The following is a 26,979-nucleotide window of genomic DNA, read 5'->3' as shown; positions in this document are numbered from 1 at the left end:
CCTTATTTATATATAAAATAGTTGAAGGGTGTTGGAGTTGAGTACATATTTTTCTATCCAATCAAAAGAGCCTTTTGAAGCCTTTCTTTCTTGTAGTTTAAAGTTCTGTAGCAACTTCTTTGTTAAATAAGAAGTGGTGTGTGCAGATGAACAAAACGTGGCCTCCAGTTGTGGCAGCGAGAGCTCCTAGTTGATGCTGATGCTGCTCAGCTTTGGCGTGTAGCAGTTTGACACTTTTGTTTAGGCATCAGAAAGGATAACATGACAGTTTTCCTGAGAGAAGCAAGTCACAAGTTGACGATGCCCTTTTCACTGTTTGGCTCAGCCTGAGTGCTAGGACACTTTGAAGAATTCAGAGCTTTGTGGGTGAGATTGTTTAAAATCCAGATATCCTGAATATTCTCCCTCTTCTGGACCTGAGAGCTCAGATGCATGTTGTGGTGGTGGGAGCCAGTTGGGGCAAAGTTGCTTGAGGTTGTGGAGCAGTTGGTTTTACAGCTGAAACATTTCAAAATCCAGTACTGGAGAAAATAAAGTCTGCCATTTTTTGTATGAATACCTTCATAGCTGCAAGAGAGGGAGCCTGAAAATTGCCTTTTTTCTCCTCGTTGCCAGACCAATGGAGAGGTGTCACCGCTTTTCTTACTTTTAACAAATCCGTTACCTCCTTGTCTGGATCTTGACTGCTAGTGAATTAAAGGGAACAAATTTTCTGACTTGCACCTCTGACACCTCTAATTTGCACAATAAAAGTACCCGGGATAGAATTACTGGCAAAGCGTGACTATGGGACAGCAGCAGAGCAGCTCATGGAGGGACATTTACTTTTCCTGTTGCTTTTGTACACTCCTAATTGCTGCAAAATGCCACGGCAGTGACCCTTTTTTTATAAAGCTTTGAACAAACGATTGCTTGAAGAATTTTCTAGCTTGTGTTGCGGGGCTGTTGCCTGCCTGGCTGGGGGAGGCCTGGGCTGGCTGTGGAGAGCGGCTGATGCACTGGGCCTAGGATTGCTGTATGAGGGGTGTCAGCCCAGGGCTCGAACCTCTGTGCATTTTTGGTGTTGAAACGATGAGAGAGTGAAGAGTGATGAGGCTGATGGGGGTCTGGAGCACAAAAATGATGAGAAGCAGCTGAGGGAACTGGGGCTGTTTAGCCTGGAGAAAAGGAGGCTGAGGGGAGACCTTGTTGCTGTCTACAACTACCTGAAAAGAGGTTGTAACATGGAGGGTGTTGGTCTCTTCTCACAAGTGGCAAGTGAGAGGACAAGAGGAAACGGCCTCAAGTTGTGCCAAGGGAGGTTTAGGTTTGGTATTAGGAAAAAATTCTTCACAGAAAGGGCTGTAAAGCACTGGAACAGGCTGCCCAGAGAAGTGATGGAGTCACCATCCCTGGAGGGCTTTAAAAGGTGCGAAAATGAGGTTCTTGGGGACAGGGTTTAGTGCCAGTGTTAGGTTATGGTTGGACTCAGTCTTGATGGTCTCTTCCAACCAAAATGATTCTATGATTCAGGGCTGGTCAACTGTTTAAGAGACAAGCTGGCTTCCTGGCCAGATTGCAAACAGGCCGTCACTGGACATGCTCTTTTCAGGTGCCGGGTGATTCAGGCTAAACTGCATTTCAGTCCTCCCACCACTGTGGTTGGTTTTCAGTCCTTTCCAGAGCGGTGAGGCTGTGGCTGGGGGCTGAGCAGCCGCCCGACTCCCTGTTGGGAAAGGCAAGAGAAGCAGGAGGGGATGGAAATAACGGTGTTAAACGTAACTGGGTGACTTCTGGTAGCACCGTTCCACTCCTGAGTAGCTAACTGGGTTAAAAAATGGATGATCCTAAAATTTGAGGCTCTTCTGAACTTCCCGTAAGAGATATTATGCGAGAAGCTGCAACACCTGTGTCATAATTAACACAGTGTTTGCAAATCTGACATATTGCTGCTCCTTTCAGGAAAGACTTTTGGGTAGCTTCATTTCAAGTAATTTTTTCTATACCCTTGCTTTCCTAACATAAGCTGATCGGAGAGATTATGAAGATGCTGTTAATTAAAATGGTATGAAATGTATCATTGCATCTTGCCACTCAACCTGTACTTTCCCTCTTTAAGGTCATGGAGGCAGAACAGACCAAGACGAGAAGTGAGCTGGTGCACAAGGAGACTGCAGCCAAATACAATGCTGCCATGGGGAGGATGAAACAGCTGGAGAAGAAGCTGAAAAGAGCCATCAATAAATCAAAGTAGGTTTTATGTTTGGAGATGAGTGTAGTGGTGAGAGTTTGTAGGAGAGACCAACTCTGTGGGCTTTGTGAAATGAGTGAAAGTATGTTGCCTTCTGTACCACTCCCTTTGGCCTCTTGTCTGCACGTAGAAGCCTCACAACACAGTTAGTTCTGCGATGTTTGTCTTTGCATTTTTTGTCCTTCTAACTGTCTTTTAAAGCACCTGACTTCATGGACTGATGAACTAAATGGGATAAAATACCCTTTTTCTGGGCATATTCTTAGTCTTGTTTTAGGGCATTGAACGTTTTGGTGGCACGCAACTTGAGAAAGGCTCATGGGACTCAGATGCTGCTTGCAGAGCTCTGCGTGTGGATGCTTTGCAGCTCAGGATTGTTTGCAGTTTAGTTCTTATTTTTAGTTAGGAGAGCAACAAAGCAAGTGACAGAAACCTGAATAGTGCGAGACTGATCATCAAACTTGTTTACTTCCTAATGCTGCCATAGCAGAGCTGTGCAAGAGCCATTCTTGGGGAAGGAAACGCACTTCAGAGAGCATAGTGAAGCAGCAAGCATCACTAATAAATGTGTCTGCATTTGATGTGCAGTTTTGCTCTGTTGTGGAGAGGTGAAACAGCTTTTTGCTCAGAACCTGCTTAAAGTTCTGGCCCTGTTTGCAAGCAATTCTTACTCCTCTTTATATTTCACATTTGTTTCCTTTATATTTCCAGACTGTAGCTTGTCTAAACAATCTGCTTGCTGTATTTAGCTTTTAATCCCTCCATCTAAAAATGACTTTATAGTGAAATCGGTCAACTAAATATCTGTTTTGATTGGTATTTGCTCAACTCAAGAAAGGATTAGCACTTCTCAAGGGAGATTCAAACATATTTTTTAAAACAGCGTAGAAGTGTGGCTTTGCAGAATGAGCCGCATGCTGTTTGTCTAGCACTGCACAGGGACTGTGGAAAAGCATCATCAGTTCACTAAATGACAGATCCTTCCAGATAAGAGTAATATCTGAAAAATTATTTGGCTGCTAGGAGTTCCTTCCTTACAATAAGATTCAAATTAAGACCCTGATAAATTGTCAGTGGTGTCACACATACCTTTCTACAATGATGCTGCTGCTGAGCCTGATGCCCCAGCTGCCTCTCATGTGGTTTGCCTTCTGAGTCTGCATTTGCTTGCTGAAACTACCCTTTGTGGGGGTGCTGTCTTGTGCCATTCTCCTCAGGACAAGCTCGTTTTCACTTGTGTACGGAAGGATTCCATCGTATTTTGTCTCACATCAGGGCTGAGTGCAGCATAAACCAACTACGTAGGGTGTTTTCACGATCCTTTAATAAGGGGTGTACAGAAATGCCAATTCTAACCTAGTATTAAAGTGTAAGATGCCCGATGGCACTAACAGGCTTTTCGTGGGTGTATTTGAAGTCACAGTGCAGGGGATGTTGGAAAGGTCAGGCGTCTTTCAGCATTGCAGTTTGCACATAAAGGAAAATTGAAACTGAGCTGAAAACATCAGTGCTGTCAAGTGGCTACATAAAACTGGGAAATGAGGCTGCTGAATTTGTGGCTGCTTGTGTTGCGGGGTGTAACTGGCTACTAGCTGCTCTCCTGGAAGGATCTAACACCAGCAAACTGCTCTGCCCTTCTCCCTGGGTGGTGTAGGAGGGCTGGCTGTAGCGCCTGGGCCTTTCAGGCTCATATTGTCTGTCCTCCCTCTCCATAAATGCGTGAGCGGACATGCTGAATGAGTTGCTCTTTTCCATGCAAAAAATGATTTGTATTTGCTCCTCACTTCAGTCTGGATTAAGATGCTTAAAGCATGGTTATTTGAAAGCAAGACTGGGACAGCCTGGAGGGAAGTCATTTGGATGATTTGCTATGTAAAGTTGATGAGGAGATGATTATTGGTTTGTTTTGTTTTGGTTTTGCTTTTAATTTTGTTGCTGGGTTCCTACTTGCTTGTAAGCTATGAATGTGCATACGGCTGCATGTTCTTAACAGTCGCCTGATCTTCTGGCTCCATGCCCCTGAGCTGTAGGATAATGGACTTGCCTGTGTCAGCTGGTTTTTAGAAGTCACTTTCTGCTCTGGTGACTTGAGCAAAGTACCTTCTATTCATCCTGTCGTCTACTTAAAAAGCAACTTTGCTTGACTTAGCAACGTCATGCACTTAGACAACTGGTGATGTGGGATACCGATCACATCAGTGAACGATTCGCCAGCCCTGCTGTGCCATGGACCAGGTTTCAAAAGTGACAGGGTCGTGGATGTAAGAGGATGAAGTGACCCGAGGAGAAGCAAGTCCCAACCCTGCTGGTGCATCGCTCGCTGCTGGCATCAGCTGCTCGGCTGTGTGTTAGCAGTGAGTGAGGAAGAGTGCTTACGTTTGAGCTCCTTTGTGTCAGGCTGTTGGTCTCCTTCTCCTGACTTAGGTGATATCCTTCTTGTCTGTTACCTGTAAATAGGCCTGCTCGTACATGCATGCATATGTATTTGTGCATACACACACACATACATGCGTATATACGTAATTTTTTTTCACACCACACAGACATACATGTGCTTGTTTGCTACCAAAAAGGGGACCTTCCCTTCAGGCTTACGGAAGCCGATGGGAGGTTAGGATTCAAGCCTGGTTGTTCCTTCCCACTTGGCCTTCTACTGGGGTAAGGAAGGGTGAGAATCAGGTCATTTTGAGCTGAGTGGGTTTCACTGTTTTTCCTGCACGTTTCCCTGTGGCGCTGCTTTGTCTCTGCCTTCCCATTGCTTCAGGGAACGACTGTAGGAGTCTTCTAACTGTTGGATCCAGACTCCCAGCTATGATGTGTTAGGACACCTGGCAGGTCTGTCTGTGCAGATTTTGGCAGGGTTGTGTCCCAGCGAGGGAAGGCAGAGTTGTACTTTGACTGGATCAGTGTCACTGGAAACGTGGCAGGCTTGGCCGTGCACTTCTAATGATAATAGGAGGGTTAATTAGAAACACAGAAGCTGCAAAATAACCTAGTCTCAGGAAAATGCAACTTGGTTATTTTAGGGGTGAGGGTGTAGTGAATTCAACCCTTCAAAGCGTGCAGGATCAGAAGCTTTTACACTCCTGAATTCTGGTGCACAGACCAAAATGTCGCTGCAGTAGGACTTGCAGCTCAGAAGAGGCTTGCTATCAGGGTAGAAATATGACTTTTGTTTCATGTAAACCCATATATGATTGTTTATCTCTCCTATACTTTCCAGGAGAGCTTCTAAGAGGTGAGGAGGGTGATGAGCCCTGCTAAAAAAATCAGAAAATCAGGGCATGTTTTTTGTTTTGTTCCCCAGTGTTGCACTAGATGACATTGGCTTGTGGGCTTCAAAACTTCAAAGCTGGAACGTGGTTTCTAGGCTTTGTACTGCACCTCTTGTGCCCCTGTCCTCCTGCAACCTTATAAGCAAGGTTTCTTGTCCGTAGTGGGAAAGGGACAGTGTGTGACACTGTCCTCCGTGTCCCAGCAAACTGTCAGGGGGCCGTGCAGTGGGAGGGAAGCACCTGGTGGGTCACTGGTGGGAAGTCCTGTGCCCTTACACGTGGTACTCTGACCTCCCTTCATGCCCTCTCCTCCACTGAACAACCTGAGAAATGCCCCTCCACCCCCACATCAGAGTCTAAGGTTCACCTTCTGTGGGGAATTCACACGTGCTGTGGGCTAAAAAATTAGATGGGTGCAGAGAGGATGCCTGTGCCTGAAGCTGGATGTTGCATTTAAATACCTTGCAGAATGCAGGCCTGAAGAAATCATGCTGTCAACTCCAAAAACTGGAATTTTGCAATTTGTATTTAGGTCAAAAGACCCATGGGAAATAGAAATATTAGAGAGGGGAAAGAAAGACACTGAGCGCACATGTAGGTGTTCTGTCATCTAGACAGTAGTCTCTGGGGATTACAGTGAAACACAAAATAGCTATTTTAATACTATAAAGAGAGCAACTCCCACTCGAGTATTCTGCATTCGGTCGCAGTGGTTGTAAACAATTGTTCTTTGTTTTTCCACAGACCTTATTTTGAACTCAAGGCAAAGTACTACGTCCAACTAGAGGTACGTATGTAATTCAGATCCATCTCAAGCTTTACTGCTTACAGTAAATACTGAAATTATATCTGAAGTGCTCTGACAACTGTGGTGCTATTCTGTACAAAACCAATTCAGTTCAAAACCTCTTGAGCAATTTGCTAAGCACATTTTAAAGATAAAAGACTAAGAGAGGCTTTGTTTCCTTGTGTGAAATAAGAGTGTTCGAACCCTGCTGTTTACTGCCAGAACCAAACAAATTGAGTTTGACTGTCTTCTTGTAGTTTGAAGTCTCTGGGGTCTGTCTTATGTTTGGTGGTGGTTTTTTTGGGTTTTGGGGGTTTTTTTGTGTGTGTGGTTTGTGTTTTTTTTTTTCTGTTTTATGCATCAGATTTTTTTAGCTGTGATTGGGCTGCTCTTTTCTCTTCCCTGGTTGGGGCAATTAGCGGAACAAGTAACCTGCTTGTAGTACTCAAACATCACACAGATGTGAATTTCTGATTTGGGGTTTGGCAGAAGTGGGATTTTTGGGTTTGGCTGGACAGGCTGACAGGGCTGTTTTTGTCCCCTCTGCACTGCACTGTGTGTGGTGCCACGATGTCCAGCCAGCGCTTGGACACAGGGCACAGCGGCCTCGGGGTGAGCATGGTAGTTGTGCATGGGATGGTAATCCCTCCTACTACAGCCCTTCATCTTGGAGTTGGCAGTGGTGGCAGAGCAAAGTTGCACTAAAAATTCAAACTCAAAAAGCCTGCCAAAGCAGGGTAATTGTGTAAAATATGTGATGTACTGTTGAGAGCTACATTTCAGTTAATGAGAAATCCTGCGTGTTAACGGGAAGACCCATGCTCTGTGCTGTGTCAGGAGCCATTTCCACACTCCAGAGGCCATCCTAGCTCTGGCTCCTGTGGTTTATGTTGCTGCTGTCTCCTTCACAAGTGCCATTGTTTTGCTGGAGTGCTCTTGAATTACAAACCATCCCACCACCTGGATACCAACCCTGGCTCACTGGTGAGGCCTCACCTTGAATACTGTGTTCATTTTTGGGCCCCTCATCATAAGAAGGGCATTGAGGTACTAGGGAGAGTGCAGAGGAGGGCAATGAAACTGGTGAGGGGTCTGAAGCACAAGTCTGATGAGGAGCAGCTGAGGGAGCTGGGGCTGTTCAGCCTGGAGAAAAGGAGGCTGTGGGGAGACCTTATTGCTCTCTACAAGTACCTGAGAGCAGGTTGTAGCATGGAGGGTGTTGGTCTCTTCTCCCAAGTTGTGAGTGATAGGACAAGAAGGAATGGCCTCAAGTTGTGCCAGGGGAGGTTTAGATTGGATATTAGGAAAAAATTCTTCATGGAAAGGGCTGTAAAGCACTGGAACAGGCTGCCCAGGGAAGTGGTGGAGTCACCATCCCTGGAGGTGTTTAAAAAGCGTTTAGGTGAGGTTCTTAGGGACATGGTTTAGTGCTAGAGTTAGGTTAGGTTATGGTTGGTCTCGATCCTGAGGGTCTCTTCCAACTGAAACGGTTCTATTCTATTTACGCTGGCTTTCCTGCGCAGGACCAAGTCATGTGGACACATAATGCAGAACTGCACACTGTACATTGTTTGTAACAAAAACACATCTAATACCTTTCTTCCTTGTTAGCACCTGAAGAAGACAGTGGACGACCTGCAGGCAAAACTGGCCCTGGCCAAGGGGGAGTATAAGACTGCCTTGAAAAACCTGGAGATGATCTCAGATGAGATTCATGAGAGGAGACGGTCTGCTGCCATGGGGCCCCGCGGATGTGGCGTGGGTGCTGAAGGGAGCAATACCTCTGTGGAAGACCTGTCAGCAAGTAAACCGGAGTCAGACACTATCTCCAGTGAGTACAGAGCGCTCCCATGCCTGGGAATGTCCCACGGGCATCGTAAGAAATGCTGAGATGGAGGTTGCTCTGCATGTTCTGCAGTTGGAAATGTGCTGGCTGTTGTGGGACTGTGGATAACTTGCTATGCTTCTCGTTATTACAGGAGTTGATTGTATTCTTTAATAGCCAGTTTTCAAGGGGAAGAGATATGAGTTGAAATGCATCCGCTGTTCCCTTAGCATCACTGTTCATTATTTTGTTACAGTCCTTTATGAAAGGAACAAAATTAAGGCACTTCAAAGCATCCTTCTAATTTTTAAGCCAGTGATGTTGCTGTCGGTGACTTGCCTGGGGTGCTCGCAGGCCGTTGCAGGTCAATTCAGCCAGGTGGCTGAGGCGGCAGCGCTGTTTGGTGAAACAGACCTTTTGGAACAAGCTCTTGTCTCGCAGGGCTGAGGCTGTGGCAAGGGACTGAAGCTGCAGCTACAGTAGTGCAGAGAGGTGTGACGCTTGCACAGAGGGATCTTTTTGCACTACAGGATCTTTTGCCAATATGTGATTTCAGCAGAGCATGTGTGCTGTGAGCAAGGGGAGCGAAGAGGTAGTAATGTGCTAATGCAGTATATTGAGAGGCTCTGCATGACAGATGTCTCTCTTGGGTGACAGCCACAACCACCAAGCAAACTCCAAGTCTAGGTAACCTCCTGCTTTCTGGTGGCACATGAGGACCTTGGAACAGTCTGTTGTTGAGTTTGCTTTTGTCCTGGCTCTGAGTAAAGGTGAATAGATGGACATTGCATGTGGCCTATTTTTTCCTCCCTCCTGGACACTTTCTCCTGTTCTTGATGCAGAAAGATTTTTTGTGTTTGTTTTGTTTTTTTTTTATTGGTTGGTTGGTTGGTTTTTTCTGCCAGTCCCACAGATCCCAGTTTAATTTGTATTTCAGCTCCATTTCTGCAGGGAAGAGTCTAGGTCAGGATTGCAGGACTTCATATTTACACAGTCCCGGTGCCTGAAGGCCAGACGTGCAGTTCCCTCGTAGACGCTGGTGTGTACCGGTGCCGAGGCCTCGTGGATCTGTGGCGCAGCCCGTCTGTGCCGTGGGAGCTGGGGGCAGCCCTGGGCTGGGCTCTGTCCCCTGCAGCGGCAACAGTTTTCATGTGACGTGCCGGAGCTCTGTCACTCCGTGCTGTGCCACTGCGACCCGAGTTACCGTGGCGAACAAGCACAGTGTCTGGACCAACTGATGCAGTGGGGTTTTGGCACAGCTGCCTGTCTTCTGTCACCCTGAAGTCCCAAGGTTGAGCCTTTCTGAGTTAGGCAGAGATTACCTCTTTGGACACCCACAAGTCCCCCTTCCTTGTGCAGAAGCCACCCAAGAGCCTTAGGTACAACTGAGCTGAGAGTTCTTGTGCTGAAGGAGTTCAGGGGCCTGGTGTATAGAGGCAGAAAGAGCTGGGAAAGTTAATTCAGAGCAGCCAGTTGCTGGTCCTCCCGCAGCTGTAGGGGCTTCAGACAAGGACCAGCAGCACGGCCTCATCCTTCTCTTTGAGTTGCACAGTCCGACAGCAGTGGAAGGGCTCCAGGTTGTGTCTAGTGCCAGTGCAGAACTGAGTTGCGACAGGGCAGGACTAGCAGCCTGCCAGACGTAATAACCACAATAGCCTGACAAGTTAAGTGCTCATGTGTTATAATGTGGCGGGGGGGTTTCCACCAAGGCCCTTTTATATCATGATTTGTGTCTGCTGGGGTTGAATAAAACATCTCATAAACAATGAGAGTTTTTTGGCCCTAGCAGATGGTCCTGTGTGTTGTGATAAGTTTAGATGGTGATAAGTAGGCTACACTTTAAGTTGTGCTTGTTGTAGACTGGCTAGTGTCAGAGCTTCTTGCCCAGTAGAGGACTCCTGTAATTGGAAACATCTTTTTTTGCTCAGCCTTTTTTGTTTGTTGTGTTTTTACCCCCTGCAAAGTTACCTGTGTTGCTCAGCAAGTGAGAATAAAGGCCACTCCGGGAGTCTTGGATTTGACATTAAAAACAAAACACCAAAACCCAAACCACAACAGTGTCTGAGCACAAAGTGCCCCAGAGAGGGCTCAGTAAGGCGGATAGTGCTGTTATCCATTTTGTGTTTGAAGCCTTTCAGGTCAGTTCTTCAATGTGTAGGTACAGTTGTGCAATCTGCAAATACAGCAGAAAGAGGTTGAAAATCTCTGCGATAACCATGGTGGCAGCTGCTCCTCTTGGCACCTTTCATGTCTGAATTGCACGGAAGCCCCAGGCTGCCCATGTAACAGAAGAACAACTTTGAAACTTCTCCTTTGAGCCATTTTGTTAACGCTGCTGCTTTGCTCCTGCTGCTCTTTCAAGGTGGTTCAAAGCCTCTAACAATGGCAGGAATCACAAGGAGGTGTAATTGAAGATAACCTCAGGTTGCTGTGAATGTCTTGCTGTTTGTGGGACTTCTTCAGACCAGTGTGATTCCAGCACACAGTTTTGTTGTGTAGAGGCTGATGCACATAAGAAAGCTTCTGATCCCAGCGGGACTACTTGTGTGCATGAGTCTTTGGTTCATAGGTCCCGATCCCACAATCAGCCAAGGTTGAAAAATGTTGAATTTTAGCAAAATCTACACCCCTATGTTGCACAGAATTTAAATTTCTTTAACGGAATGCTCCTTCTGTTGCTAGCAAAGAGCCTGCAGCTTAATATAGCCAGACAGCTTGGAGTTGGTTTGTTTTAATCAGAACTCAGATCTGAGTAAACATGAGCAGGGAAAATGGTATATGTGCATGGGGCTTTTTTAAAATTTGATGTTGCTTGGTGATTCTCATCCAACAAGAGATCTTGGTTGTTTATGCTGGGCTTTAACTGGAAATGGGAAGGTGAGGTGGAAGCAATCTGTCCCTGGAGCTGTGTCTTTCTAATTAGTCCCTAACATGACCACGAATTTGTGCTGGGATCAAGATGCTGCTGGCTGACGTGGACACAGGGGACTAAGCCCTGGCCTAAGTTACATACTGAAGATCACAAGTGAACAAGACCAGCTGGGCATGGGCCAAAGGAGCATAAAAAACCCAACAGCATCTTGGCATGAGGAGCAGTAGCTTGTGTGGAGCTGGTCTCACAGGGCATGGCCCCAGGTGTGCTTTTCCTCAAAGCAGAATTGGGCCTTCGTGATCCATGTAAGAAACACTGGCTTTAGGCTTTGCAAACACAGCAGAGCAGGAGCTCCCTGGGTCGGCAGTGCATGTGGATACAGGAGATGCAAACATGAGAAACTCTGTTGCCTGGGAAGGTGCAAGAGGGGTGTAGGTTTGCTAACGGGAATGTTCTTTGAATGTTGCAGTGGCTTCAGAAGTGTTTGAGGATGACAACGGCAGTAGCTTCGTATCTGAAGAAGATTCGGAAACTCAGTCCGTGTCCAGCTTCAGCTCTGGTCCCACCAGCCCCTGCGAGGTGCCCGCTCAGTTTCCTCCTGCCACACGACCTGGAAGCCTGGATCTGCCCAGCCCCATGTCCCTCTCAGAGTTCGGGATGATCTTCCCTGTCCTTGGCCCCCGAAGCGAATGCAGCGGGGCGTCCTCCCCCGAGTGTGAAGCTGAAAGAGGTATGCACAGCTGGATACACCCTGGGCCTGTGGTTTTCAACTTTATGAAGGGAGCAGGAGAAGCCTCTCAGCTCCCCTAGGCCGATCGCCAGCTCCCTGAGCTCTCACCTGCTTGCCTTTTCCTTGGGGGAGGCAGTTCTTGAAGGCCCTGCATCCCACAGTTAATGGTGACATCTGAAATGTTTAATTGTTCTTCTGGTGGCTGGGGAGGTTCCCCAGTCCTGTCTCAGTGAAGGGGTCCAAGATTCCTCATGAAATAGTTTATCAGTGGGATTGTGATCATAAATTTATTTTAAGGAAAATCTGAGGTTTGTTGTTTTGTTTTGTTTTTTAATTACTGTCCTGCTTGCTGAAAATCCTGCTTTCCGAGGAAAAATAAAAAAATCAAATAAGGTGCCAAAAGGAACCTCTTGCAGGCTCTGCCAGCCCTTGCTGACAAATACAGACTAGAGGATTTTCACTGCTCTTGTGTACTCCAACCTAAGGCTCGTTCCAGCGTAGTTTGCTGATGCAGTGCACAAGACCAGCATGGCTTGCAAAGCCAACTTCGGTTTCATTAAAGCATCTTGCTCCTGCTCTTATATATCTATATATATATATATAACTTTTTTTTTTTTGGCATGCTTTGACAAAGAAAGCTGCAGAATCACTCGCTTGAAGCATAAGTTGCAGAATGAAATCTGGGTTTAACATGTAGTTTAATCCTTTCTTTGCAGGGGACAGGGCAGAAGGGGCTGAGAACAAAGCAAGCGACAGAGTGAACAAGAACAGGAGTGGCACCAGGAGCGGCTCCGCTGAGGGGCTGGCTTTGGAAAACCGAATGAAGCAGCTCTCCCTTCAGTGCATGAAAATCAAAGAGGGAATATGCGCAGGCAGAAAAGCTGCCCAGATTGGCTGAGTCCTTCTTGCGCCCTGTTCTGATTAATGGGAGTATAAATATTTATACATGAACTTCTAAGTGTTTGAAGAACATTGTGCCAATAATATATGCCAAATCTTAAGCGTTTACTCGAAGAATTTAAAGCTGCACTAAGAAGTCTAATTGATGTGGAGGGATGGAGTTTTTATGCAGTAAATCCTTTGTAGGCTGGACAAGTTATCAAATGTTTAAGCTGTGCTCGTATTTCACAGACTTTGTAAATTGTTTTGTAGCAGCCTGGCTGAAGCAATAACTAGTAATGTTCCCGTGTAAATTCATGCCAGTAGGGGGTCTGAAATTCGAGCCAGACATTTGCAGAGAGCGGTTTGGCTTCAGTTTTGTAGAATGAAATGCTCTTTAGATACAGTGGATCTCTGGAGTATCAGTGGCATATTCTTTAAACATCTGTATTTGTCTGTATTATGCTGAAACTGTAGAAGTGTATTGTATACAGGAAAGCTGTTGCATGTGTGGGTCGAAAAGCCTTCACTCTTCCCTTGGTGCTCACAGAAAGGATGAAGATGAGTCATGCCTATAAAAACTGGTGTGAAGAGACAGACAGACAGACAGATGGAAAGGGGATGGTAACGCTCAGCAGTGGTCGGCCCTTTGTAGCCACCTTCCTGAGTCTGGCTTGGGCTCTGAGGGTGATTCCAGTGACCAAAAAGAGTTGATTGGCCCCTTGCCCTTTCCCTTCCCCAAGAAGTGAAGTATTATTTTTCAGCACTTTAAGTGTTTGGTTTGGGGTTTTTTTTTGGCTTGAAAATGGGAGTCATAGATGTGTTCAGGACAGTCACGATAAGGGATTCGTCCTTGAAATATGCATGAAGAAAAGGAATTGCCAGTGTAGATTGACGATGTGTTCTTAAGCTTCTCTGTAGGTTGTACTGTGTGGGGTTTTATAACTGTTCAAGGGACTTGGGATTTAAGTATTGCCCTAGAGAAAGTGTTCCCTCAAACTAGAAAGGGCATGGGCATGTTTTGCCAGCAGCTGTTAGGCAGTAGTAGTGTCTGGTAATTATGCTAATAAGTGGTAGTAAAAATCCTAGGACTCTTCAGTTTTGGTGGCTAAGCGTTTCTGAAAGCACCATTTTATCTAAGATGTCAGTTTATACTGTTAATTTGATGGGAATTTTAGTATTGCCCGAAGTATTTTCTATTCTATGTTTTCGCAGTCCTGTTGTATTTCGTCCCTGCCACAGCTTGTGTATCTATTCTCAAAGTTAATGTAAAATTCTTCACACTACAGTAAACATTTTTGTTTTCCACATGTCGAGTCTGTGCAAGTTAAGTGTATCTCAGGCGCTAAAGAACCGAATCTTCTCCTGCAGCAACTTCAGTCTTTAAAAACTTCACTTCCAGTGGAAGACTGCAGCCGGTGTCACTTTCTGTGGTATGAGAATCCTTTGCAATATGTGGACAACTGTCACCTCCTTCCAGCTTCTTGAATCCCTGCATCCATGAGTCACTTCTTACTCTGAATTGCACGAGACCAGAAGTTTAGTCACGTTTTCCAAAATCCCTTAGTATGCAAAGAGGAAGGTACTGTGTTACACAACACCTCTGTACTTCATGCTACTGTAATTTGCTATACAGCCCTGCAGAATTGGAGGTAGAAAACCTGTTTTCAAACAATTAGATTCAAGATGCTATAGCTGTTAAGCTGCTTCAGCTTTAAATATATATACATTTGCATCATCCAAAGAGCTGAAGGCCGAACTCTTCCATTGGGAGCATTTCCCAACCCAAAAAATGTTTAGGAAAGAAATTGGTGGTTTCATCTTCTGCTGTGACTGACAGTCAGGTAAAAGCGGGGAGTTGACAGCATTAAATACAAAATGAAAAGGAATACAGAAGTGTCACACTGTATTAGATGTTTTTCTGTCAAATTTCATAGTTAAGCTATTGTCTGTCCTGCATGCAGTTAGAAAAATTAGCAGAGGTATTTGTGGTTGAATATCATATTTTTAAAGACTCACCAGTCAACCCCCATTACACTTTTCTGGGGTGTTTGGGTGGTGTTGTTTTGTTGTGGGTTTTTTTTCCCCTTCTCCTTCTTTCACTTCTTATTGCTGTCAAATTTCCTCTCACCTTGCCAGTTCCAAATGGAAACCCAAACTTGCTGCACTCGGGCAATTAATTAATTTTATGTTCAGCAGAATATAAAAGTAGTTGTATGCGCTGCCTTGCATGTCTCCTGGGTGGGTTCAGCTTCCACGAGGGTAAAACCATTGATCAGGAAGTATGAAAAGGTGTGGAACCCACCGTACCCTCATTTTACACCACGCTTCTGCAACATTTGTTTAAAGATCTTGCTGCAGCCGCCTTCCTTTGGTGACCCCCGGACTTGGCAGGTAAATCACCCTTCAAACACGGAAGCAAAGAGGCAGAACTGTGGGTCTAATAAATAAATGGAAAACTCATTTTATTTTAAACTTCATAAAAGCCATAATTACAAATATGACAAACTTAAATGAACGTACATCACTGTAGAGTAACGGCAAATGAACAAGCTTTCTGCAGTTACTTTTCTGTTGGAGCTCTTGCTGCATTCTGAGGTGTAACATGATGGTAGCTGCCTTCATGGGTATAAAAATAAGCCTCTGGTGTATCAAAGTATTATATGTGATCACTTCAGCTGCCCTGAAGTGAGGATGTATAAAAGCAAATGTTAACCTGGGCATTCTACTGCTCTTTGGTTTAATCAAACAAATGTCCTTTTTTGACTAATGAAAACCTCTTCTGTACATAGACAAACTTAATTCCAGGTAGATGGCTGTTCAAATACCGCATAGATTGCATGGTGAAGTGTGTGATTATTGTACAAAATAGTGACATGAAACTTGCATCAGGGAACTCAGACTGAATCTCAGGCTTGAGGGGCAGAAGCTGTGGATGCTGCTCATCCAGGTACCACCTCTTGCTGAGTCTTCAGGAACTGATGGATCAGATGAACCAAGGACTAACCTGTGCCTTGCTAACAAAGCAAAGCATGGATGTGTGTGGCTGGCAGGGTTGTCACACCCTGAGCTATAAACAGCAGCATTATGGGATCCTGCATGGAGCTTTACGGTAGGATTTAAAACAAAAAATATCCAGGAAAGGCTTTGCAGTGCATAAATAAGGAGAATGTCAAAACTTCTGAAGAGGCTATATACAGTTATCCTTCTGCACCACTGACAGAGAATTAAAAATCCTTTCTTTATAATAGTCTTCCCTTAGTGAATCAAAGCAAGTGTAAATCCTCTTAAAGCCCCTCACAGCAACCAGCTTTCATTTTGTTACTTATCCCCCTCGTGCTGTGGCTCGGGCAGCAGTTCAGAACTGCATAGTGTGTGACAAACAACTTATGAGGGCAGGATGCTTGTTAGTAATCTTATGACACTTTGCCTTTTGACATTTAAAAGCTTGAATTGTGTGTTTACAGGCAGAGCAGACTTAAAGGTTGAGAGGTGGATGAATATCCTAACTTGGCAGTAAAGTAACATGACTAGTGTACCTCTGTTACTTTCTGAGCTGTTGTGCAGCTATTTCAGTTTTTGCACACACAGGCCTTGTTACTGCATAACATTTCCATGCTTGTATTAGCCTCTATTATTCTGTCATATGGATCAAAAAATGCTAAATATTATACAGAAAAAAAAAATCACCAAATGTTTGGGGTTAGATGGGAACTCTGGAGATCATCTAGGCCAATGCTCCTGCTAAATAAAGCTGGTTCACTTAAAGCTTAAGAAAAAAACAAAGCTTAACCCAGATATTGGCCTGAAGCTGTGTTAAAAATCTAAAGATCAGTTCATTTTCCAATATTTTTTTCTGATTTATTTGTGGAAAAAAATACAGGAGTATGTATTTGACATAAATGATCCAAGCAAACACTAAGTGCTTACATGAACTTTTTTCCTAAGAAAAAAGTCCAAGAAAATTTTGCAAAATTAGTTTGGCACAACCAGAATCTGTAGACTAGAATTTAAGAATATTTAGTATATTTCCTCTTAAATGTTCTGCCCTATATCTGAAGGGAAATGTACAGCGATGGTATTCTAGGAGCCTACATAGGTGCAATATTTGACTAGAACTTGTGTTATAAAGGCCACTGATACTATGCTTAAGTCCTGTGTATTTATGGGGATGAGCCCAATCCACTGCCTTTGCTGGATGTATAAGAAATGTGTGTCGTGGTGGGGACAGGATCCTTTGTGAGCATTAAGGAAGTGAGAACATTCCTTGCTTTTAGTTTAGCACAGTATGGAAGCTGAGCCTTGTGCTTGTTTCATGTAGCATACGCTGTCAAAAATATACTCAGTTGAGGCATCCTAACTACCTCTAACTTCATACATGAGGAGATACATACAGAGCTCCATCGCCACTCTGGTTTAGCCTGAGCTAAAACCTTAACAGAGATTTGTTGAGAAAATTTTAATTTTGTAGGGATGAAGTGGTCCTTAGCACATGCTCTAAAAGTCAAGGGTACCGCCAAATAATCTGTTTTTTGCTCAGCTGTTCTCTCTGTTGATTTGTTGCCATAACCATCAGAAACTTCCCTGCAAAAGAAGGGAAGTTTCTGCAAAAAGAAGTCACACTGTGACAAACTTGTCACAAATTTCCTAGGCCAGATGATCTTGGAGAGAGCTGCAGTCAGAAAGGCCGGTGTTTTCAAAGGCCTGTGTTTTCAGTGCCCTTTTAAAGCCAGACATTTGTCAAGCTGCTGTCTGATGAGGGAAATGAAACAAAAGGATCTTGTACTTTGTGGAGAGGTCTAATAGCAGACTTCTGTGGGAGTCGTTTTAGCCCGCAGATATTTCTGGTGTCCCTCTAGCACATGTGCTCAGCTTCCTGATGACCAGATGACACCTGTGGTCTAAAATAAGATTTAAATCTACCTTCTTTTGCTTGGAAAAATGCCAAACCAGCCTGAATGGCAAAGAACTTCCTATGGCTGTTTTAAAAACACTCCTCTCCCCCAACTGTCAAACATAGTGGAATTTGGAGTCTACCATTTGTAAGACGACAAAAGAGAATGCGTTTTAGGATCAGTGAGGCAGTTCCTATTTAAATTAAAAAGAATAACTTGGTTATCTTTGATCCTCTTCAGATACAATGTATATAGATCTTCTGGAGGAAGAGCACAGATAGTAGGCATCTGAAAAATCTCACTCTGGACTAATCTCACTTCTGCTATTTTCATAAGAACTTTGTCCCTAGTCCTATTGATGGCACTGGCCACGTGCTCGATTCATTCACTGGTTTCCACTTGAAAGAAAAAAGTACCTTTTAAAAGATGTTTCGTATAAGGGGATCAGCAAGTGTATTTCTTGCAGCTCTGGTTTATTGAAGGGAGAGCTTTAAATGATGCTTTCCCTACACACTGAATACTTAATATTTTGTCCTTGACATTTTTATTTCTTTGCTGGGACTCTGATGGTGGGTGTTCCCTACCTCAGCAGGTCCAGGGAATCTTACAGCGCACCTTGAGATGAAAACCTTTCACACCTGCTAAGCAAAGGGGGTGCTGCACTGCCTGCACACTGCTGCTGCCTCATCTCCTGGTTTTACTCCTGATCTGGATCGAGCTAGGTCTTGCACCTAGTAGGAAGAAAGCCATAAAGTACCTTGTGCTGTAATATTATGTATTAAAGCAATACAGGTGGGAAATAACAGCTCTCAAAGTACATGTAACATGAGTGAAGCCATTGCGTTTCTTTCAGAAATTACAGCAGGAATCTTTCTTTTCCTTTACTCTTATATACATATTCATGATAAGCTGAGCACGATAGTCTGGAATACTACACGCTCAGCAGCAGTAAATTTACATTTAGATGTGAGAACTATTTCAATGCTGAAAACATTCAAGGCAGCAGCACAAATATGTAATAAAAGCTATTTGGTCCTGAGACTGAATAAGCAGAATACGCAATAATATTTTTTTCTTATATGTTTACTTTTAAGAATAAAATCTTAAACCCATTTACCCTGTATTTTGGGAGAATTTCCATGTTAGTTTTTATCTTAGCTCACTAGACTTTGATTTGATGTGTGGAAAAATTGCAACAGAGTTCTGCCAGTTCATTTGCATATAAGCATTTGAGCCCATTCCCAAGCCCGTTGAACAGCGCTCACTCCAATACTACAGCAGCAAAACCCACAGCTGACTGTCTGTCCCAATTAACTGGCCAATCTGCAATTCTAGGCTTTTGGATATAGCTTAGAATGCAATTTTCTTCTATGCATATGTGTAGTAAGAGTTATTCACCTGTTCTCAGACTGTAGGACAGATCAAAACCACCTCCTGAAACAGTAATGCACAGATGTGCCTCCTCACTGCAGCTGTGATACCTTAAGAGGAGTAGTACTGTTAAAATCTAAGAAAAAGGGACCCTCTTGTTGAGGCAGGAATGTGGTGGGGATAATGTTGTAAACTCCAGCAAATAAGTTCTCCACTTCCAAGTAGCAAAATCCACACCTATGATAAAAGAAACTACCTGTTAGAACTAAGATCTGAAGCATGTTTCAAACCTTTAAGACTTCATTAAGTGATTATTACCTGTAGTCACCACTGCTCTTTTTCTGAAAGCCACAGGAACCAGGATCTCCTACTGTTGAGACCGTGATGAGTTCAAAACCAACGCTGTATTGCCTGCAAGAGCCGTGACAGACTGTTATTTTAGTTATTTGGGTCATGAAGTTTACCACAAAGATGCTATACAATATAACTGGAAGACATCTAAAAGTTTTGTTGCATTTGGGACAGAACGTTAAGTCAAACTTAACATTACATTAATGTGGAATTAGGAGAAAGAGGGAACACATTTCAGGTTCACAACTAGGTTATAGGGAAAATGCCTGCTAGAAGTCTGCCTCTGCATTCAAGCAGATTTCAAGCAGTTAAAACTTGTGGTGACAAATTCCTGTGCCACATGGCACAGATCCTGGGCTGTGATCTGATGGTTGTCAGAGGAATCAACGTTGGTGATCTCAACAGAATTTCTCATGTTGCACTATAATGTGGGATAGTTTGTCTACTACCTGTTAACAGACGTGACAGGCACCACTGCCCCTGCCAGTCAAACTACCCAAATATGATCAGAAAAGTGCAGAAAAAAAATGCATACAAAAAACCTGCTCAATTAGTGGAACAGTAGAGCCACCCACACCTTTGCACTCATTTTCATTTCATGAGAGTAGCTCCCTCCAAGTGAGGAGGATGGATAAAGAAGTGCTGCCATTTTGTGGGGCCCACTGTACAGCTTTGGAAAAGACAAACACTTGGCTGCATGTCAGATGTTGCTATTTAGAAATGTTGTATACTGGTATTTTGAGATAAATAGGGAATTTTGCCAAAGGAATTTGACCTGTGTGGGTCTGCTCCATAGGGCACTGACATCCCAGGCTTCTCCTGGCCTGCCAGTGGCAGAGTAAATGCACTTTCAGAGCTGAAGCTACTGCATAGACCATTATTTGAGAGCCTGTGAGGGTTTAAGATCCTACATATTTGCTCTACAACAAAAGGAATTATGATTGTAATTAGTTTTAAGAAGAAGAAAAAAGTCCTTTGCACCTTCTTCCCTTCTGTGCAAGGCCTAGCTCTGCTCAGACCCTGAAACTAAAGAGAAAGAAGGCTCCTGCTTTCCTTGTGGGTCAAGGATTTCATCAGTAGCAAACGTGCAGGTTTAAGTCACTATTGATAGTGAAGTTAAGGAACATAAATAGTGCTAAATCTGAGCCACCTCCCATACCTTGTCTTCTGGATTTTCAGGGGGCTTCCCACCCTTCCCATGGAGGAACCTGACCAAGCTTAATCTTTAGCATGTAATACTGTCACTGTGTTGGTGCCCACTTATTCTCTACAAACCTTGGCCCCCGCAGTTCAATTAGTAATGGCCCGTTCTTGTCCAGCTGGAATTGATAAATGGGGTTATTTTTGTAGGTCTCTCTGAAATTTCCACATCCGCCAGCACTGAGACCCTTCCACTGTCCATTAACCTGGAAAAAGTCAAAAGTACAGAAAATACTTTTTATCTGGAGGATTTGTACTGCTTATTCATACACACAAATGAGACTAGAGGCTCCTCTGATTTTAGCGGTCACTGAATTTAGTAATCTGTCCTAATTTTTAAAGTACCAGTGAAAGACTGTGTTAAGCATTCAGAAAGTTTTACTGCAGTCCTCCACCTGCCTCAAACAAAGCCTCAGATCATTTATAAAAGTGTATTTATCAGCTTATATTAAATAACTACTAAGTGCCTGTTTCTGACTATGATAAACTGCATCTAACAAAGGATCTATATCTCCGTCTATCCCACAAATACTGGGCTACGCAGGTTATTTTTTTTTTGGCTCCGACACTCCTCTGTTGTGTTGAATGAGAAACGAGCAGTATAGGAAGTACAACTCTACTTGTATTTTAGCCTTTCCTTTCAAAATTGCTTTCTCCGGCACCATCCATTCACCTCGATTCACTCTAAGAACCAGCATTACAGGGACAACATATCCATAAGAACAGATTCCGCAAGGACAAAGACATACAAGAGGAAAAATGCTGCTCAGACTTTGAGTAACAGGCCATCTGTTTGCAAGTTCCTCCTGCTAGTCATTCCACTGAAAGGTTAGACTTGTAAGACATGCCAGGCATTCACCGAAATTTACAGCTGAGATCCATTTCTCCTGTGACTTCCCTCTCCTTTCTGTCAAATCAGTGAGGAGCAAGCTCTTTTTTAATGTGATTTAATTAATTTCTTTACTTGGTGTCCAAAAACCCCCAAAATGGCAAGTTTGGAAGCCAGGGGGACTTCTCCCCCAGCCATATTACTACCTGGGAATGTGATGCTGCTGCATGCCATTAGCTCTCTGAGACTTTTCCACCTCTGCTGCACTTAGTTCCAGGAATCTCCTGAGGTCTCTGTGAGCTCCAGAGGTCACCACTCAACTTTAAAATAAGACATCTAACACAACTTGCTTTTACTGGTAAACTGTGAATTTGGTACCTGCTTGTTTTTAAGCATGATGACTGCTGAGCAAGCACCAAATGAGCACCAAGCAGAGGCAACTAATTTTTTGTGTTTAACCATAAAGACAGAGCTGGCCTTGGATGGCTGGAATGTGCCTTTCATTGGAATACTAGGCAAATATAATCAAATAATTATCAGGTTTTCCACTTCATTTTCTTTGGAAACAAACAGGTGTTCTGCCTCAAACAGGGCGGTCACCTTCAATGAGTTTGTGACCTCTTAGAGCATTCCTCCAAACTAAGCCTAGTTTTTAAGGGCTAAACACAACAATTGTTTCTGGAAGAACCAAGCAAATCATCTCGCTGTTCCCAGGAATCTCTCTAGCTCCTTCCCATTCTCCAGACCAGGCCAGCTTCAAGGGGCTGTGGCAGAAATAATAGCTGGTATGAAATACCATCTGAACTCGAGAGCCGAGAAGACCTCTGCCCGCAGTTGGATTCCCCAGGGTTACACATGGGAGCTACAGAGATCAAAGTTAACAACCACTGGCCTTTTCTTTCTTGAGGAAAAAATTGTTAATACATGAAAATACACGCAAGTTATATTATTCTGCAAGCTCTTGGCTGTATTTACACTTCAGCTGAGTGTATAACTGCAGCTCATGTTGACAGCTGAAATACGAACACCAGCTGGCCCCAAAACCGCCTGGGCTTCTGACTTAATTTCAGTCAACTTTTTTTCTCTTGCTCCTGCTGCTGTGCTCTCAGGGAGCATTTCTATGGGAAACGTACCACGTTTATACTGCTTTGACCCTGTTTGGCAGCATGAGTGCTTATCCCAACGATTACAGACCTTTGAGATGTCTTACCAAAATTTAGGAGCATACTGTGATATTGCCATCCTAAGTCCATTCGTCACAGTCTTGCTACCGGTGCCTTTGGTTTGCCATTACTGATTTTGTCTCATCACACCAAGACTTTTTCCAAGAAAATCATGCAATTCTCTCAAGGGAAAATGAGCAACACTTTTGCAAGGTTTTTACTCTGCAGTAGCACTAACACAATTTGATCTCTGCAGAGTAATTTCATATTAGGGTACAGGTTGCTATTCTAAAGGTCAGTCTATTCTCTAAAGGCTTTACAGGGCATCTGCGATGGTGCAGCTATAGCAACATGCTCCATAATGAAGATGGATGCTTAAGCAAAGGAGGTTCCATCTGAATATGAGGAGAAACTTCTTTACTCTGAGGGTGCCAGAGCACTGGAACAGGCTGCCCAGAGAGGTTGTGGAGTCTCCTTCTCTGGAGACATTCAGAATCCACCTGGACACCTTCCTGTGTGATCTGCTCTGGGTGAACCTGTGTTAGCAGGTGGGTTGGACTAGATAATCTCCAGAGGTCCCTTCCAACCTCAACCATTCTGTGATTAGGCTTTAGTTAAGAAGTTTCATTTCTTAGAAGATGGCATAAGCTGGCATTTTGGAACAGTAGAATAAAAATGTATTTCAAAATCTTGCACATCTCAAATATGGAAAAGCCAAACCAGAATTATTATCCACTGACCCATAAAATAAAATATTTCTTTACCCGTTTGGAAATGGTGTAAGGTGTAGGAATCTTGGAAAAGGTGAACTTGCACAACGAATACACCTGTGTTGTAGAAGATGAAGCTGGTCACATATTCATTTTGCACTTTTCATATGAAATCACGACATTCAAAAAAGCAGAACTGCCTACACATCATCTTTAAATACTTGTTAACTACATGCCTGTATTACTCATCAGACAACCTCGTCCAAAACTCAAAATCCAGAAGAGTGATGGGACTAACTAGACTTAGTTCTACTTATTTTTTACCTGAAAAAGTAAAATGAAAACAATTTACTTTTTTCAGTGACCAAAAAGAACCCCATCTAGCACTGATCTCTGCCTATACACAGATACTATTTTTTTATTCTAGGAAATAAAAGTATTTTTCAGGTGCTTTCATTACTAAAACCACACACACTATATTGTCCTAACTACAATGGAGAACATTATCAAGCTCTTCATCCAGTGGTTCTGCTCCATCATTCATAGTCTCCCCCTCCAAAATAACAATATCAATCCAGAAGTACACTTGTTCATCAAACTCAAAAAGGTTCATCGAACTTGCAAATAAAGGACACTTTAATTGTTTACATTTGTTATGAAATCAGCATTGCATACCCTGATGGTGTAATGGATAGTGTTTTGTTTCTCATACTGGGACACCACTAAGGTAAATGTATGGGGCCCTGGAGAGGTCAGTTTTATCTTGGTCAGGTAATGAGGACTGTTGATCCGAATACCGTCAATATACGGAGGAGGATCAGCTGAAAAAGAAAAAGATTAATACTTTCCCTGGATCAAAAAGCTACCCAGCTCATTAAACTTCTTAGACATTTTGTATCAGTGAATTTTGCCAGGAAAGTCAGACTCTTGGTACTATGGTTAGACTGTAAGCAGACTTGAGTGCTCTCAAAAGAATAAAGCCTCAAGATTTGCTCATTAAAAGGAAAGATCATCTTAGGAGCAACTGTTATTTTCAATGGAAGTACATCACACATAACAAGACACAAATTCTGCACTTGCAAGTACAGCTTAAATCCCATAACTTGTAAGTACTGCGTATCCATCTCCCACCAATGTCACTATTCAAAGGAGACCTACTGTGATCATGTTGAAATTTAAAAAAAAAGAAAATTTATATATATAAGGGGTGTTTGAGCACTCTTAATCTCTGAGGGGTCTGCTCTTTCTCCCTTGGCTGGACAGCTCCAGAATGCAAGCTGCCAAAATCTTTGGTCGCTGGGTAACCAAGACTTTAAAACATGTTCATTGCTTTAACTAACTGGCATACACTTTCTCTCTCTCCAAATCCTTGTGATCATTACACAAATACAGCTGCATCCCGGTACCAATGCACTTGTAGTACTTATTATAAACATCCCAAATATTTGCTTTTAAAATTAGACAATTTAATTTGTTGCTTGGCCTCTAATTGGTTCTTTCCAGATTTCTTTTAATTTCAGTAAAGCAGGAACAAGTCTAGCCAATTAGTTCAGTAAGCCCAGGATCAGGTTCTTTTATTTTCTTCCACAAAGCAACATGGGAGAAGGGAAAGGATTAATATAAACCAATGAACAGCTTAGGAACAGCAAACCCTGGCCTCACTGCCAAAGGATTAACCTGCTTTGTACTGATCTTATTTTAACAGATGGTAAAAACTGTAGCTTGACAAATCTATTTCCACAGGAAAAAAAGGTTTTAAATGAGTTTGAGCTCGTGAGATTAAAGTTTATAAAAGAGTTTGGGTAGTGAGACAAAACATATTAATCATTCAGCTCTTGCAAATGGTGTTGCTGGAAGAACGTCTTTTTCAAGCAAAACCAAACAATTCCCTCCAGTATTCAAATGTGTTTAGTTTGCCTACTTAAAAAATGTTTTCAGTAAGACACACACAGGTAAAATAAGCACTGCTACAAGTACTAGAAACACCGGAAGCATGTCTTGGGCTGTAAGGAGTAGCAGATGCTTTAACAAGATCAGCTCTTGCAGAAAACAGATGATGATCTGGTCAGGTCTCAACAGCTGCTTTCTGCAGAGAGACAGCCTGGATTCTAGGGGAACTGGCCAGCAGAGTTCACTGAACAAGATCAGACATGAACAATGCATCCCTTACCAGCCATTCCAGTAGAAAAAGCCCCACAAATCTCACTCATTGGTGAAAGTAGCTTTAAAAGCTACTGTCTGTTGCTATTACGTATTGCAGGAGCAGCTACCTGAATGCAACCCTGGTTCTAAAGAGGTTCCCTATCTGTAAAAGCAACAGGCCAAATCCTACGTGTCTTAGGATGCACCTTCACTGAATTCTTCAAAGGAGTATTTTATAGAGATTTCTAACTTGACATGAAGAATAAATAAAAATATTACATTATTAGCTCTACCTTAAAGTTGTAATCTACCCTATCCATCCAACCTGGGCGTTACCTTTACTTCCTGTGTCTCAACCTGTGTTTTAGATCTGCTATCTGTCTTGAAAGAAAACATACATGTTTTTTTCCCAGCTACAACAAAGCTCCAAAAGCCAAGCCCCTTCTTCTCCAGGTGAGTAGAATCTGACCTATAATGACCAAGTATAATACTTCATAAAATTTGAACAGCTAACTATTTTTCTTAAACATTCCATACTTGATACTTTGAAATATGTTGAAGTGTTCAGCTGTATCTCGAAAGCTTGCTTAGGTACTTCACTAAGCCAAGTTCACAGAACAATTAACCTTGATTATTTTCATTTAGTGGAAGCCGTAAACCTTTAAATAATCTCACAAATGTGGGAAATAATTATGCTATCAGATAAACAGAAGGACAACATCCATTCACTCTATGCATTAACTACTGCCACTGCAAGATAATAGAACAATAAAGAAAATGCTGTGCCAAAATAAGTGTCAGCAGGATGGTGTAGACCTCTTAGCATGTTTCCAACATGTACAGCTTGATTTATTCCTTCAGTGTAGACTGTTGAGGGTGGCCAAACAGGGCTAAATGACTATACTATTTCAGAAGATTGACCTCTTAGAGGGCAGCATGTAAGTTTAAAGCAAACCGTGCCTTTCCTCTCCAGAAAATCCTTTGTAATTCGTTATTTATTTCTAACATCATCTTCTCGACAATTAAGGTACACTAACCTGGATAGTAAACCTTTTTGCCATCAGTCTTGTATACAACCATTGTAATGAATTCCCGATTGTGTGCGAAGTCATCCTATAAAAAACACAAACCAAGTAGAGCTGTACATTCCTGTGGAACATAACTAATGCTTAAGTGGAATCAAGTACATATTCCATAATCCCCTTTGATCACCACACGGTATTATCTGATATTTGTATTTACTAAGATGCTAGATCCAATTCTTTAAAAAAATACCTGAAGTAAACAAACTGCTGCTAATTTCACTTATAACAGTTCAGAGTCGCTTCATTACCTTTATGGTGGAGAATATCAGCATCTTCTATTTCAACAATCATATACAATCATGGGTACCTGCTGTATTTAAACTTTATACATAGGTCTACATCCTTGAACATGAAAATATAAGCAATAATGTACCAATAACATAGAAAGCTATATAGAAAGATTTACAGAAGATGTTATAGAACTCATAGAAAGCGTAAGAAGAAGCCGGCACCTTGTCGGTGATGTGTCTGCTGAGCAGAACCCAGACAGCAGCACCACCTTGAGGACACTGGACCTCCAGCTTGTACTGAGGGTTATTGGCCAGGCTGTAGGCATCCTTCACCGGACCTTGCTTTGCATCCCAAGTGCTGCAAGGCATACGGACACTTTATTAGATGAGTAAGACACTGATCTG

General features: G+C 43.1%; 2 protein-coding genes across 4 annotated transcripts in view; one reads left to right on the top strand and one right to left on the bottom strand.

Moving 5' to 3' along the window:
• SH3BP5 (SH3 domain binding protein 5) overlaps positions 1-13,908 on the top strand; it is a 52,492-nt gene extending 38,584 nt beyond the window's left edge. The window contains exons 5-9 of the mRNA XM_065832628.2: positions 2,099-2,229; positions 6,250-6,292; positions 7,904-8,123; positions 11,459-11,719; positions 12,436-13,908. Of these exons, the coding sequence (XP_065688700.1) occupies positions 2,099-2,229; positions 6,250-6,292; positions 7,904-8,123; positions 11,459-11,719; positions 12,436-12,617 (837 nt within the window). The 3' untranslated portion in view covers positions 12,618-13,908. The remainder of the gene's footprint in view (positions 1-2,098; positions 2,230-6,249; positions 6,293-7,903; positions 8,124-11,458; positions 11,720-12,435) is intronic.
• Positions 13,909-15,046: 1,138 nt separating this feature from the next.
• CAPN7 (calpain 7) overlaps positions 15,047-26,979 on the bottom strand; it is a 35,182-nt gene continuing 23,249 nt past the window's right edge. For 2 of the 3 annotated variants that reach the window (XM_065832625.2, XM_065832626.2), the window contains 7 exons: positions 26,797-26,932; positions 26,297-26,372; positions 23,793-23,938; positions 23,172-23,234; positions 20,491-20,621; positions 19,183-19,275; positions 15,047-19,101 (listed from right to left, as the gene is read on the bottom strand). In XM_065832625.2, coding sequence (XP_065688697.1) covers positions 18,957-19,101; positions 19,183-19,275; positions 20,491-20,621; positions 23,172-23,234; positions 23,793-23,938; positions 26,297-26,372; positions 26,797-26,932 — 790 coding nt within the window. In that variant the 3' untranslated portion in view covers positions 15,047-18,956. The remainder of the gene's footprint in view (positions 19,102-19,182; positions 19,276-20,490; positions 20,622-23,171; positions 23,235-23,792; positions 23,939-26,296; positions 26,373-26,796; positions 26,933-26,979) is intronic. The other variant, XM_065832627.2, reaches the window with a different exon arrangement.

The sequence above is a fragment of the Patagioenas fasciata genome, chromosome 2, assembly GCF_037038585.1.
Source record: "Patagioenas fasciata isolate bPatFas1 chromosome 2, bPatFas1.hap1, whole genome shotgun sequence".
In the NCBI taxonomy this organism is placed as follows: Eukaryota; Metazoa; Chordata; class Aves; order Columbiformes; family Columbidae; genus Patagioenas; species Patagioenas fasciata.
Note: the sequence above shows the minus strand (reverse complement) of the source record. Positions and strands in the feature narration are given on the sequence as shown.